We start from the raw sequence: 12,225 nt of genomic DNA, 5'->3' as shown, positions 1-12,225 counted from the left end.
GAGTGTGATTGCTTCTGATTGGCTGTGTGTGTGTGTGTGTGTGTGTGTGTGTGTGTGTGTGTGTGTGTGTGTGTGTGTGTGTGTGAGTGTGTGAGTGAACTAACGTCTCTCTGCGTACATGTGTGATGGTGACGTGTTCCAGATAAATTAGCTGTGGGTTTATAATTAGCCTCTTGAAGTGTATTTCTGGACTGGCCCATTTGTGCTGTGCGCCTGCTGGAGCCATTCTTGGTTTCTCACTGCCACCTTGTGGATTTTAAGTTTTCTTCCCCTTTCACGTGTGTCATGATGTCGTAGGTTACGTCTTCACTATTCAAACACCATCCTGGCTGCACAAAAAGTAGAGAAATAAGATTGACAAGATAGAAGATTAGGTAAGATTTAATAGAGTGAAGTGAAATGATGTTTATTAGCCTCAGCATGTGACGCAGAGAATCACGCAGAAGATTGGAAGGGTGTTATAAATAAATAAATTTAGAAAAGCAATTAAGGGAACATTTTGGCTTGTAATTGAACATTTTTCTCCCTCGATTGTTGCCCTCTTGTTTTTTTCTCCACAAGAACAAAACCAATCTCTCCATCTCTCCCCCTCCCCTCTTTGATCCTGATCCCTCCTCACGTAATGTGTTGCTCATCGCATCAAACTTCAAGTCCATGTTCGTGACCGGGATTCAAATCAGAGCTATAAAGATCCGAAGACCATCAACACTTCCCACCCCTCCAAAAAAGTCACAATTTCAGGGGCCGAAAGCGGCGACATTCAGTGTCAGAGCTGCCAGACAAGCTGCAGACGGGCTCTGCTCCACAGATGTGCAGCACCGGTGGAGGTAACCAGCACTCACAGTGACTCACTGGTGCGCAATGACAATAAACAGACAAGGCTCGCTCTAAATATCAGCAAATCAAGCCTTCTTTGACCAAAGCAAGGTCACCTTGTGTGGGATCTAGCGGGGGAACTGAAGCACCGATCCGAACCTCAGTCTTCTTTTTCTTCTTCTTGGAGTAGCGCTGCAGTCTCTTCTTCTGGAATTAATTGGTGGTATATTCATTTTTTTCTTTCATTTGGGCTGCACTTGATCACCTGGAACTACACACACAAGGTAAGCCACCTATCACTTTGTATTCTTCTTTATAAGCTCTAAACACGTCTAAACCAAACTAACTCTTCTTTATTATCATTGGAGATGCTCTAACAGGTGTTTTATCAGGTTTTCTCCCTGAAAAACAAAGCTGGTTTGTGTGACATCATTGGTAGTGGACTGTGTGTAAATTGTATGAGTGCAGAAAATGTTTGTTTTGCTCTGGGGGAAATGTTTCCCAGAAGAAAAACTCGTTTAATACCCAAATTACGCATTAGGAGAAGGATGTGCCTTTTTTCTATGGCTGGCTTACCTGTATCACACCTATTTATGCAAGAATCACCTTGAGCTGTTTGTGAAGCTTAAACCAAGAAATTCCCACATCATTAAGGCCAGGTCATGAAAATACAAAAAAGAGAGTAATTTGCTTCCTGGAGTCTTTTATTTGCAGTTTTGCATTTTTTATGCATGGCCTTACGCCTAGAAGTGGATCATGTGAGCAGGGTTTGATGATCTGTTGTTTACAAAACAGAAAATGACAGGTGAGGATTTTATGCCAAATGTGGCAAACCTGAATTTGTTTGCAGTTGATCATCAGGCTGAAATAATGCCCTCATGTCAGTTTATCAAAGTGGGAGCACTGATAGACTTCCGCCTGTCAGCTAACAGAACTCGGGTTGAATTAAATGTTAACTTGTCAGACAGCCAGTGTCCTTGTCGTCTACAGGTCTGTGTCGCAAACTTGAGCATCTCTTTTAGTGTTAGAGAGCAGGATGCGCATTGTTTAGAAACGCTCCTTTGGGGTTCCTCTTCTTTCCACCAGTGAGTCCTGTCCTCCAATCCTGAATTATAGAGTATAAAGAGGGATTTTTGGGGCCATTCAAGGGGCGAAAAAAGTGTCCAGGCTTTTTGAGGTGAAGACTTTGGCACAGGGTCTCGGGAGTGATGGCGGCGTCTGCACCCTCCTCCTCCTCCGGCGGCGGCGAACCGGATCCCAACTCGACAAATTTACGACCACCGGGCTCAAGTAGGTCCATCACAGATAAAATGCTATTTCACGTGTGCTATTTACTTTGTGGGCAATGCCATTAATCATTTTCATCGAGGGGGAGAAGGAGGGAGGGGGAGAAGGAGGGTGGGAGGGGGGAAAGAAAATCCGCTACCATTTGGAGAGGCTTCCTCCGCCACAAATTACCGAGTGTTTCATTCAGCATCACAGACCTCCCGGCTTCTGCTGACAGACGAATGTGCTGTCAGAGGCAGCTCACCTCTGCTAACATCACACTGACGGCTATTAGCCCGAAGCTAACCACTGGAACAGCTCATTAAAATAAATTACAATATACATTTGTATATACTTTATTATTATTATTATTATTATTATTATTATTATTATTATTATTATTATTATTATTATTATTATTATTTGGCATGTTATTTTTCCCTCCTCTCTTTTTCTTCCTTGGTTTGGCTGAATGTGCCCATTTTGAATAAAGTGCCTGCATGGAAAAAATTCAAATTGCCCCTGAAGTGGCTTTTAATTCAGCCATATTAAATTGCCTCTAATGGCACACTTAAGCATTGTAGCCTTCAAGAAGGGGAGCCGGGGCACTGTAGAGCCCGTCCATTCATTGTCAGCATGCAGGAAAATAAAAAGCCTGCTGTGTCCTCTTTGAATAGAGGTCTAACATCAGATCCTGGAGGAAGAAACCGATATTGGAGCATTCTGCTTTGAGAACTGCATATCTTAACAGTCCATTTTTTGCTGTTTCTGAGATAAAATCAGTGATTGTTCTGTGTCAGGCCCCTGCAGCTACAGCTGATAGCAAGCCCATAACATGCATTCAGGCTGCACCTTTGCAAATGTTAGCTCCTCTGAATGCCTTTCGTCAGCACATCTGCTCTGGTTCCTTTTCCTGTTTTTATAGCTGTTTGTTGTTTCTTTGTTAGCCATTACGCTCTTTCTTGTGGAGGAAATCACTGAATGCTGAGTTAAAGTGCGACCAATGAGCTGAGCAGGGCAATGATTTATCTAATGATCCAAAGCAAAGGGTTAAATTGGGATGTGGGGAGTAGTTCAGCCCCTCGATCTCCATTCTTCCCCTCCTCCTCCTCCCCCTCCTCCCTTAAATTGCTGCTTTTGAGGATCTCGTTTTTATACCCCCCTCCCTCCTCTCCCTCCCTCTTCATGTGGCTGTGAGCCCTTGATAACGCAGTAATTCTCTATCTGTCAGCGGCCAGCCGCTTCATGTCCACTGATGCTCGTGTTTTAAAACCAGCATCTTTTTCACTCAATTAGATCTTTAGGCTGCACGGCGTGGATCCAAACGGCTAATTAATTTTAAGTCCTGGCCCGGGTCATGAACGGTGACATACACTGGAAATGGGCTAATCCACATGCAGGGGCCAGGGGAGTTCATGTTAAATCATCCCCGGTGTCTCATTCTGGTTATTTTTGTTCCTGCATGCGACATCACTCCACCTCACGTCTCCTCTTTTATTTCAAACATAAATCGAAAAGGATAAAAACATACGCTGATATCGATTTTTTCTTTTTCCCACTGTGAGGCCTCCTAATTGTTTTGTGGAATTGTTTCAGGCTATGATGCTTGGTGTGGAGTTGCTCATGGATGTACTAGAAAATTGGGAATGAAAATATGTGGTAAGTTTCAATAATTTCCCTATTTCCTAATGCAATTTTGCCAAACATTATGAAATTATAGAGAGAGATATTCGCTCTGGTTTCTCGCGCCTCTCAGCATGACTGGAGGCTGCACGGCCTGCATCACTTTCCCCGCGGCTTCAATTGAAAGGGCAGAGATTTCCAGACCTTATGGTGTTTAAAATAACATCCAGAAAAAGAGGAAGAAGAATATTTATAAAAACAATTTTGAGTTTTAAATTACCGTCACAACTGCGTGTAAAATTGATCCAAAATTGGAAAATTAAAGTAGGCTACCATTATCCCCTGACCTGCATCTGATTATAAAAAAAGAGAAACGGTGCAGCTTGGGTTTTTTTCAATTTCCTCTCTTTCAGTCTGAGAGTCTATTTTTGTTCCTCCCTACTCCAACCATAGACGGACTGACATCTCCCATAATGGTGAATGTCATGCGTCAGTGCGCAGCGCAATTTCCAGGTATTTTTGACCGACACGTTCTGCTGCTTTCATTATGGGCATTTAATTAACCGAAGACATAAAAAAGCTGCAGAACACAATGTGTGAGGGGGCACAAAAACAAAGCCACATTTTGGAGGGAAACCTCCAAAGTAACGTGGTACATAATTTTATGTAAAGATTTTCTATCAATTTATTTCATGAGAATATTTACTGATAAATTCACACCCATCAGATGTGCACTTGTGCTTCACTGTTACCAACTACTTGTGCTGCTGTGCTTGTCTGCACACCATCACCGGAGGAGCTTTAATAAGAATTTACAGCCGCTACATGACAACGATTTGTTTATGCTTGACTGGAGTCCGATGCTGATGTCACCGTGCTGAACATCCCACTGTGCCCCTCCGCCCATAAATAGGACCACTGCGCACGGAGATAAAGTCAGATATGAGAGAGTAGAATTATTAGAAGAGGCCTGGCAGTGTACGAGCAACAAATAAATAAATAAGAGCTGCAGCATTCAACATGTTCGGAAACTGCAATCACCCCACGGACTCTTCTTCTTCTTGTAAACGTTTAGGGTTTTTGCAGAAGAACAACAGTCTGGAGGAGAGGAGCAGGATCGTGAGTTCTTTCAAGGAGCGCACAGCCAAGAACCTGCTGTCCTGCGACAACACCGGCGGAGAGGCGCGTTTCAGACACACAGAGACCGACTTCTCCAACCTGTACGCCAGAGGTAAGCCTGACAACAAGTAAGACTTTTTTTTTTTTTTGGACTTGATGGGATTTCTTTGCACACAACTTGGAGAAACCTAGTGGACACCCGGTGAAAAGTAAATATAGATTTTATAGATTGAAGAAAAAAGCCTATCACATAATTCAGCAGCAAATTCAAATTTAGTGAGATTTTATTCTTCAATCCTGCTTTCAACTTTTTTTTTTCATACCCTGTATGGACATATGGAATCCAACTGTGATAAGTTTGTACAGCCCTATTAACACAGTATTTTATTGCTTGTTTTTTATTATCACTTATCTTACATTGACTATGGATGAAATGTTGATAAATCCTAACTTTAGGTCAAAACACAAGCGTATGTACGAGAAAGAAAACAAGCGTGTTGTATCATATTGTGTCTTGTATTGTATCCTATAGTTTCATTCTGTTATCACATTAAGCCATATCCCATCATATCCAATTATACAACATGTTATTTTATATTACATTGTGTTGTATTGAACTATCCTTTCTTTACACATCTTAATTTCACTATTGTATTGCATTGGTTTGTTCATCCTATTGGTTGGTATCATATCATGTCATGTTTTAGAGCGTCATATTTGAACCTAACTTTTCAGAATTTGTTGAAATAAATAAGTAGATATTTTTGAGTTAACTCTTAGACTACCAATTCAGGTCAAAGAGTGTGACTATAAGCAGACCTAGAGTTTCACGGACACATCTTGTTTTGCAGATCTGCTGCCTGCTAAAAATGGAGAGGAGCCCACCATGCAGTTCCTGCTCGAGGTTGTGGAAATCCTCACCAACTATGTCCGAAAGACCTTTGACAGATCCACAAAGGTCCTGGACTTCCACCACCCTCACCAGCTCCTGGAGGGCATGGAGGGCTTTAACCTGGAGCTATCTGACCAGCCTGAGTCCCTGGAGCAGATCCTGGTGGACTGTAGGGACACCCTGAAGTACGGAGTGAGGACAGGTGAGAACAAAGAGGCCTGGAGATGCAGCGGGAGCCTGCTGCAATCAATAACTCTCATTACATTGCATGTCAGAGTAATGATTACAGATAAGCCATTTACCCGCGCAGATTCTCGCATGATTAATTGTTTTCTGGGGGATTATGTTGCTCTGTTGTCTTTTTTATCAATTGTAGGACACCCAAGGTTCTTTAACCAGCTGTCTACTGGTTTAGACATTGTTGGGCTGGCAGGAGAGTGGCTCACCTCCACAGCCAACACTAACATGTAAGTACTGATAGTGTTAGAGATCAGTTTGTATTTTAAGCAACTGATTCACTCTAAAAATAAAGCCAATGACCTGGAGTAAAGTAATAAGAGGCAGGAGGCCGTAAAGTTCATTTTATTCTCCTCTTTTGTGCTGAGTGTTTTCAAATGGGCCATGAAGAACTGAGGCTTTAATATAGAGGGAGAAATCAAGATGGGTGCATTAATTAGCCTCTTTGGCTAAATGACAGTCTGCACGCTTTGATATTGTGTCCGTCAAGCAAAATCACAAAAGGGGGTATTTTTAACACACACACACACACACACACAGAAACACACACACACGCACACAAATGTGTATTGTCCATGAGGGCCTGCACTCTGGCTGGGGTCACGTCATTCAGCCCTGGAGGCAAACTAAATTGCATATTGATTCACATTCAGTTTACATGCTGTCTTTGTTTCTATTTCTACTTCCTGTGACATAACAATAGCAGGAGCTAGGGGACCCAGCATGCCCCACAGACCATCTGTACACATTATCAACAGCTTTCACAAAGACCCATTTTTCCCATTCGAATGAGTTATATCTATTTTTACAGAAGAAATGTTGTGTTTAAACAACTTGTTTCCTTCTTTGTATGAAAATTGAGTCAAGATTGTTTTAGTACTGTAAGTTTGAACTGTAGTTTTGAGAAACAGCTCTAAATTTCTTCCTAATTGTCATGGATCAACATGAGAAAGGAGGATTTTCCAGTATAAGGTCTCAGCATGTGTCCCAGTCTTTGTGAGAGACTCTCTGCACTCATCTCCTTTTCCATTGTTGTCTTCAGCGAGGATGACTTGAAGCACTGGGTGGAGGTTGCGTACATACTTGTAATTTACCTTTATTAATTACTCCATCAACCCTAATTACCCCTGGCAGATATTGACTGACACTAATAGACTGACAATCACATGAAGGTTCTTACATAATCACGATGACTGAGTGTCATCTGCATGAATGAATGCGGTGAAATTAATGGGTGACATCTGCGACGTGGCATCTGACTTGTTTATTTTTTCCCCTCCATACATCCTATTTATGTGAGTGTGTGTGTGTGTAGTGAAGATGCTGAGGGGCACATTGTGACATTCTTTAATGTCCCACTGATTCTTTAGCTCCATGTGCATGAAAAGACAGATACTTATGGAAGTGGAAGGATATTGGCCTGGAGGTGATGGATGAACGTGCGTTGGCTTTAACTTCTAATTGACTGTCTTTGAGGCAGAGAGGTTTTTAATGTACTTCAACTCTGAAGGAGAAAGTAAAGGCTTCACCTGTTTGATCAAAAAAAATACAGGCAGCTCTAAAAAGATTTAAATTGTGACTGGGATCTCTGACTATGCTTCATACCTTGATTAGTTTTATTGAGTAAACGTGAAATTGTTGCTAACTTTCTGAAAACAAACCCCCCGTTGTTGCTGTGTCACTGAGCCTAAAACTATAAACTCTTCTCCTACAGCAAGAGGCTGTTTCCAAAACAATAAGATGGTGCTGCTACTGAAGTGTGACTGAACAAAATGCATATTCGTCCCATTTGTATTAAGAGAGCAGCGTGCTCAGTAAACAGACAATTAGAGTCTGCAAATGCATGCTGTTGAATATCAGTGTATTTCATATCGATCCCATCAGCGTGAATGTTAAACAGTTATCACTTCAATTAAACTGTGAGGAGAAACAATGTGATGTCCCACTTTCTCATTAACTAACACACATTAGAGCACACAGATATAGAGACGATCTTCTTCTGTTTGTTTGGGAATGAAAGAAAAGCCTCTGCTGATTTCTGTTGATGTGTTTGTGTTGCCTTCAGGTTTACCTATGAGATCGCACCTGTCTTTGTACTCATGGAGCAGCTGACACTGAAGAAGATGAGAGAGATCGTCGGCTGGCGTGATGGAGAGGGCGATGGAATATTCTCTCCGGGTGAGAAAATGTTTTTATCTCTTTTTTCTTTCTTTCTTCATGTTTTAGTGAAGAGAATGACAAATAAAGCCATCATTCGAATGCTGAACTGTTCGGAAGGGCTAATGTATTAGCATTAAAATGCTAATTATTCAGGAAGAATTTGATATTAATTGAAAAATAGTGGTGTACACAGACTTTTTTAAGGCAGAGACAAAAAGAAAAAAAAAGGAATATACAGAAAGTGCTCAACACTGAAGAGGGCACTAAGTTTATCATGTTTTCAAGGGGCACTTAAGCATGTGTTTTTGCCACCCTGGAGGGCATTTTACCACGTTTTCACAAGCCAAGAGGGCCAGTTTGTCGTGTTTGCCCACCCAAGAGGGCAGTTTAGTGTGTTTATCCCACCAGGATATTACTTTGTTTTGGATCCCAAGAAGGCACTTTGGCAATGTGTTTTTCAACAATTGGGCCAAGTCCCCCCAGCCCCCCACCCCTGTGCACACCACTGTTAAAAACAGATAAATCTACCTCTTCTGTTTGAATCTCTTAAATCATGCAGACAGTTATGATTGGGCTAATTTAAGATTACTAAATTGTTTTTGATTGCATTAGACCTTTATTTTTAGCAGTTAGAAGGTGTTTTTGCTTTCTAAATCCATGCAGTATAACTAAAATGTACCAACATATTTCAGTAGGGTACCCTTCTTTCTACTTTCTACAGGAGGAGCAATCTCCAACATGTACAGTGTGATGATCGCGAGATACAAGTTCTTCCCTGAAGTGAAGACCAAAGGCATGGCAGCAGCACCCCGGCTGATCCTCTTCACCTCAGAGCATGTAAGTTCAACACTTCCCCCTAACCTAACCACTCCTTAAGTTTGAAATGACTTTCTGCATCATGACTGATCATCCTGTGTCCTCGCAGAGCCACTATTCCATCAAGAAAGCCAGCGCAGCTCTGGGCTTTGGGACGGAGAACCTGATCCTTTTGAAGACAGATGAGAGGTTTGCTTTGTGCTTTAAACACATGAAAACACTCAGACAAGATATCAAATATGGATACCTCACGTGGATGTCTCACTCCTGTTTGTCGTCTTGTTCCCACAGAGGGAGAGTCATTCCTGCAGATCTGGAGGCCAAAGTAATAGAAGTTAAGCAGAAGGTGAAAGTCCATATGTTGTTCCCTCTTACTTACTTATTTGTTTGTTCCTATTAGTGACTCAATACAACAGGAAGTGCTGCTCTGAGCCTTGGAGTTCACTTATCAGAAAGTAAAACACTGATGTTAGCCTGAGCAGATGGGTTGTTTCTCCAAGGTTAATGCGTCTGTCTAGTCACATGTGATTCTCCTACGCTCTAAAGTGCCTCTCCTGGAGAGGAGTCTTCGGGGGTAAAGTGACGTGCGGGCTAAAAGAAATGGAAAAGCAGTCGGCAATTACAGCAATGCTTTGTTTCCTATGCTCTTACTTTGCAGGGCTATGTTCCCATGTTCGTGAATGCAACCGCTGGTACCACCGTCTACGGAGCCTTTGATCCCATTAATGAAATCGCAGACATCTGTGAAAAGTACAAAATATGGCTACACGTGGATGTAAGAGAAGATTCACTATCTGCAAGATATGAAACATGCATCAGCTGTGCATGACATCAACTGAATGTGTTGTTTCTTGTGCAGGGTGCGTGGGGAGGAGGTCTGCTCATGTCCAGGAAGCACAGGCACAAGCTGAATGGCGTAGAGAGGTAAAAAAAAGAAAAAAAAAGAATTAGGTTGAGTCAGCACTCCCAGTCTGGTGATCGTCATCTTGTACACAACCACAGATTTCACAGAGAAAGAAGTGCAAAGCTTTTTCATAACCAGCTTAGACTGCCAGTTCTGTTTCAAGATTTTATGCCACACACACACTCACAGAGCTGTGTTTACTGTTTCAATATCTGCACAGAGCCAACTCAGTCACCTGGAACCCCCATAAAATGATGGGAGTGCCACTGCAGTGCTCTGCCATCCTGGTCAGAGAGAGGGTGAGCCTGTGCTGCCTTCTGCACACATTACCACTCTGCTGCTTAAACACATGCACACATTTCTGTTAGTGTTTCATAAAACTCACCTCTCTTTCCATCATGACTCTGCATCATGTCTCTGCAGGGTTTACTACAAGGCTGCAACTCCATGTGTGCTGGATACCTCTTCCAGCCTGATAAACAGTACGACGTCACGTATGACACGGGTGACAAGGCCATTCAGTGTGGACGCCATGTTGACATCTTCAAGTTCTGGCTAATGTGGAAAGCAAAGGTGTGTGTTTTACCTCTTCCTTCCACCTCTTAACCTCTATTGTAGAATGTCTTGAATGTTAAAGTAACATCTCAAATCTTCCTCAAAGGGAACAGTGGGATTCGAGCAGCATATCGACAAGTGCCTGGATCTGTCAGCGTATCTCTACAACAAAATAAAAAACAGAGAAGGTTATGAGATGGTGTTCAATGGAGAGGTGAGAACTTTATTCTTAAACTTCTGTTTGTCTTGTACGATATAGAAACAGAACTTTTAGCTTCTTCACTTGGTTTAAGGATCGATTGTCATTTTGTGTTGCTGACAGGAAACAGTGAACAGAGCAGTTTTCTTATCAGCGCTCATTTCAAATGTTGTTCACATTTTCTGTTATCAGCCACAGCACACAAATGTGTGTTTCTGGTATTTTCCACCGAGCCTGCGCAGCCTGCCAGATGGTGAAGAGAGGCGGGAGAGGCTGCACAAGGTAATGACCTGTCAATCTGCTCCTTGAGAAACATCTCTGTTCCCACAGATCGATTCAGAAACAGATTTAGAGATTCATCCTGTAATGTCATAGACTTTTTCCGCTCAGGTGATAAAGTTGTTTGTTTGCTGCATCAGGTCGCACCAAAGATCAAGGCGATGATGATGGAGTCTGGGACGACAATGGTGGGTTACCAGCCGCAAGGAGAGAAGGTCAACTTTTTCCGTATGGTCATCTCTAATCCAGCAGCAACCCGGTCAGACATCGACTTCCTCATAGAGGAGATTGAGCGACTTGGGAATGACCTGTAAGAGTCACAGCTAAACCACTTTTTACCCTCTAAACATTTGTCTTTTAAGACTCAGGAAAGCCACAAGTTTGGCTTTGAGTCCTTTCTGTTTGACAGAAACATCCCAATGTTTGCTTCAGGTCTTTTTTTTTTTTTTGGCAAAACAGAACAAAAATCTGCACTGTGTGTCTTATATTTCCCCCCTCTGTTTTTGGCATATGTTTGAGAAAATTGCACTCATAGAAATTCAGCACAACACTGGAGAGGATAGGAAAAGCACACTGGTGTTCCTACCTTACATGGGAACATGATGCTGCTGACACAAAAACCTCATTTTTTCCTCTTCTATTTTATCACAATCAGCATCAAAAACAGAATGAAAACCAAGATATTTTTCTCTCTTAACAGAGCACAATGTAGGAAACCATATAGCATTGACAAAAACACTATTAATGTAAATTAAATTTAGGAATATATAATGTACTGACTGTTGGTGCTTCATGTTGTCTATGTAATTACGAGCCCGATGCACCGCTACATTGTCCCCTAGCTGTTCTTCTCTTTGATATTACATAAGTGGAAATATTTAACACAGACCTGTACCTGACTGCTGTGTTTTTAGAGCTCTTTGTGTAGATTGTGTATAGTATTGTTACATTGCCTTTGTGCCAAATGTGTCCTAGTTGTACAGTGAGAAAAACCTATATGTAAATGGACAATACCGTATAGTATGTAATAGATGAATCACTTTATTTGTAACCAGAGATTATAATTGTGAATAGGTTATCTGCTGTCCATTTGTAATGTATCCTCTTTTCCTATTTGGAAAATGTATTATATCACACTGTTTTAAATAACGTCAAAGTCTTTTAGTGTCTTTGTGAACCAAAGAGGGGTTAAGTTGCATTTACCAACATGTACACTGACCTTATCCTCCCTGATAGATGCATTCAGACAGGTACATCAGAACACGTCACTTACCGCCCTTAACTTTTGTGCAATCTATGTTGTGTAACTGTGAAATGTCATTGTGATCCACTGACTGAATGTTGTTACGACAGAGGCGG

The 12,225-nt window shown here is 41.8% G+C and overlaps 1 protein-coding gene across 2 annotated transcripts; it reads left to right on the top strand.

Annotated features, from left to right (window-relative positions):
• Positions 1-611: 611 nt before the first annotated feature.
• Positions 612-11,646, top strand: LOC141808351 (glutamate decarboxylase 1). 2 transcript variants are annotated; one of them, XM_074694899.1, is made up of 17 exons: positions 612-1,100; positions 1,933-2,106; positions 3,679-3,741; positions 4,781-4,936; positions 5,676-5,918; positions 6,093-6,183; positions 8,019-8,131; positions 8,835-8,950; positions 9,039-9,118; positions 9,221-9,275; positions 9,588-9,704; positions 9,789-9,853; positions 10,054-10,132; positions 10,257-10,406; positions 10,495-10,602; positions 10,780-10,869; positions 11,007-11,646. In XM_074694899.1, exons 2-17 carry the CDS (start codon positions 2,025-2,027, stop codon positions 11,178-11,180), a joined length of 1,782 nt encoding a protein of 593 aa, XP_074551000.1. In that variant the 5' UTR covers positions 612-1,100; positions 1,933-2,024; the 3' UTR covers positions 11,181-11,646. The 2 variants fall into 2 exon arrangements, with proteins under 2 accessions (XP_074551000.1, XP_074551001.1); XM_074694900.1 differs by having other exon boundaries at positions 1,903-2,106.
• Positions 11,647-12,225: the final 579 nt, after the last annotated feature.

The sequence above is a fragment of the Halichoeres trimaculatus genome, unplaced genomic scaffold, assembly GCF_033239565.1.
Source record: "Halichoeres trimaculatus isolate MK-OKI-2021-1 unplaced genomic scaffold, fHalTri1.1 fHalTri1_scaffold_19, whole genome shotgun sequence".
Lineage (NCBI taxonomy): Eukaryota > Metazoa > Chordata > Actinopteri > Labriformes > Labridae > Halichoeres > Halichoeres trimaculatus.
The sequence above is the reverse complement of the archived record's forward strand: the minus strand, read 5'-3'. Positions and strand labels throughout refer to the sequence as shown.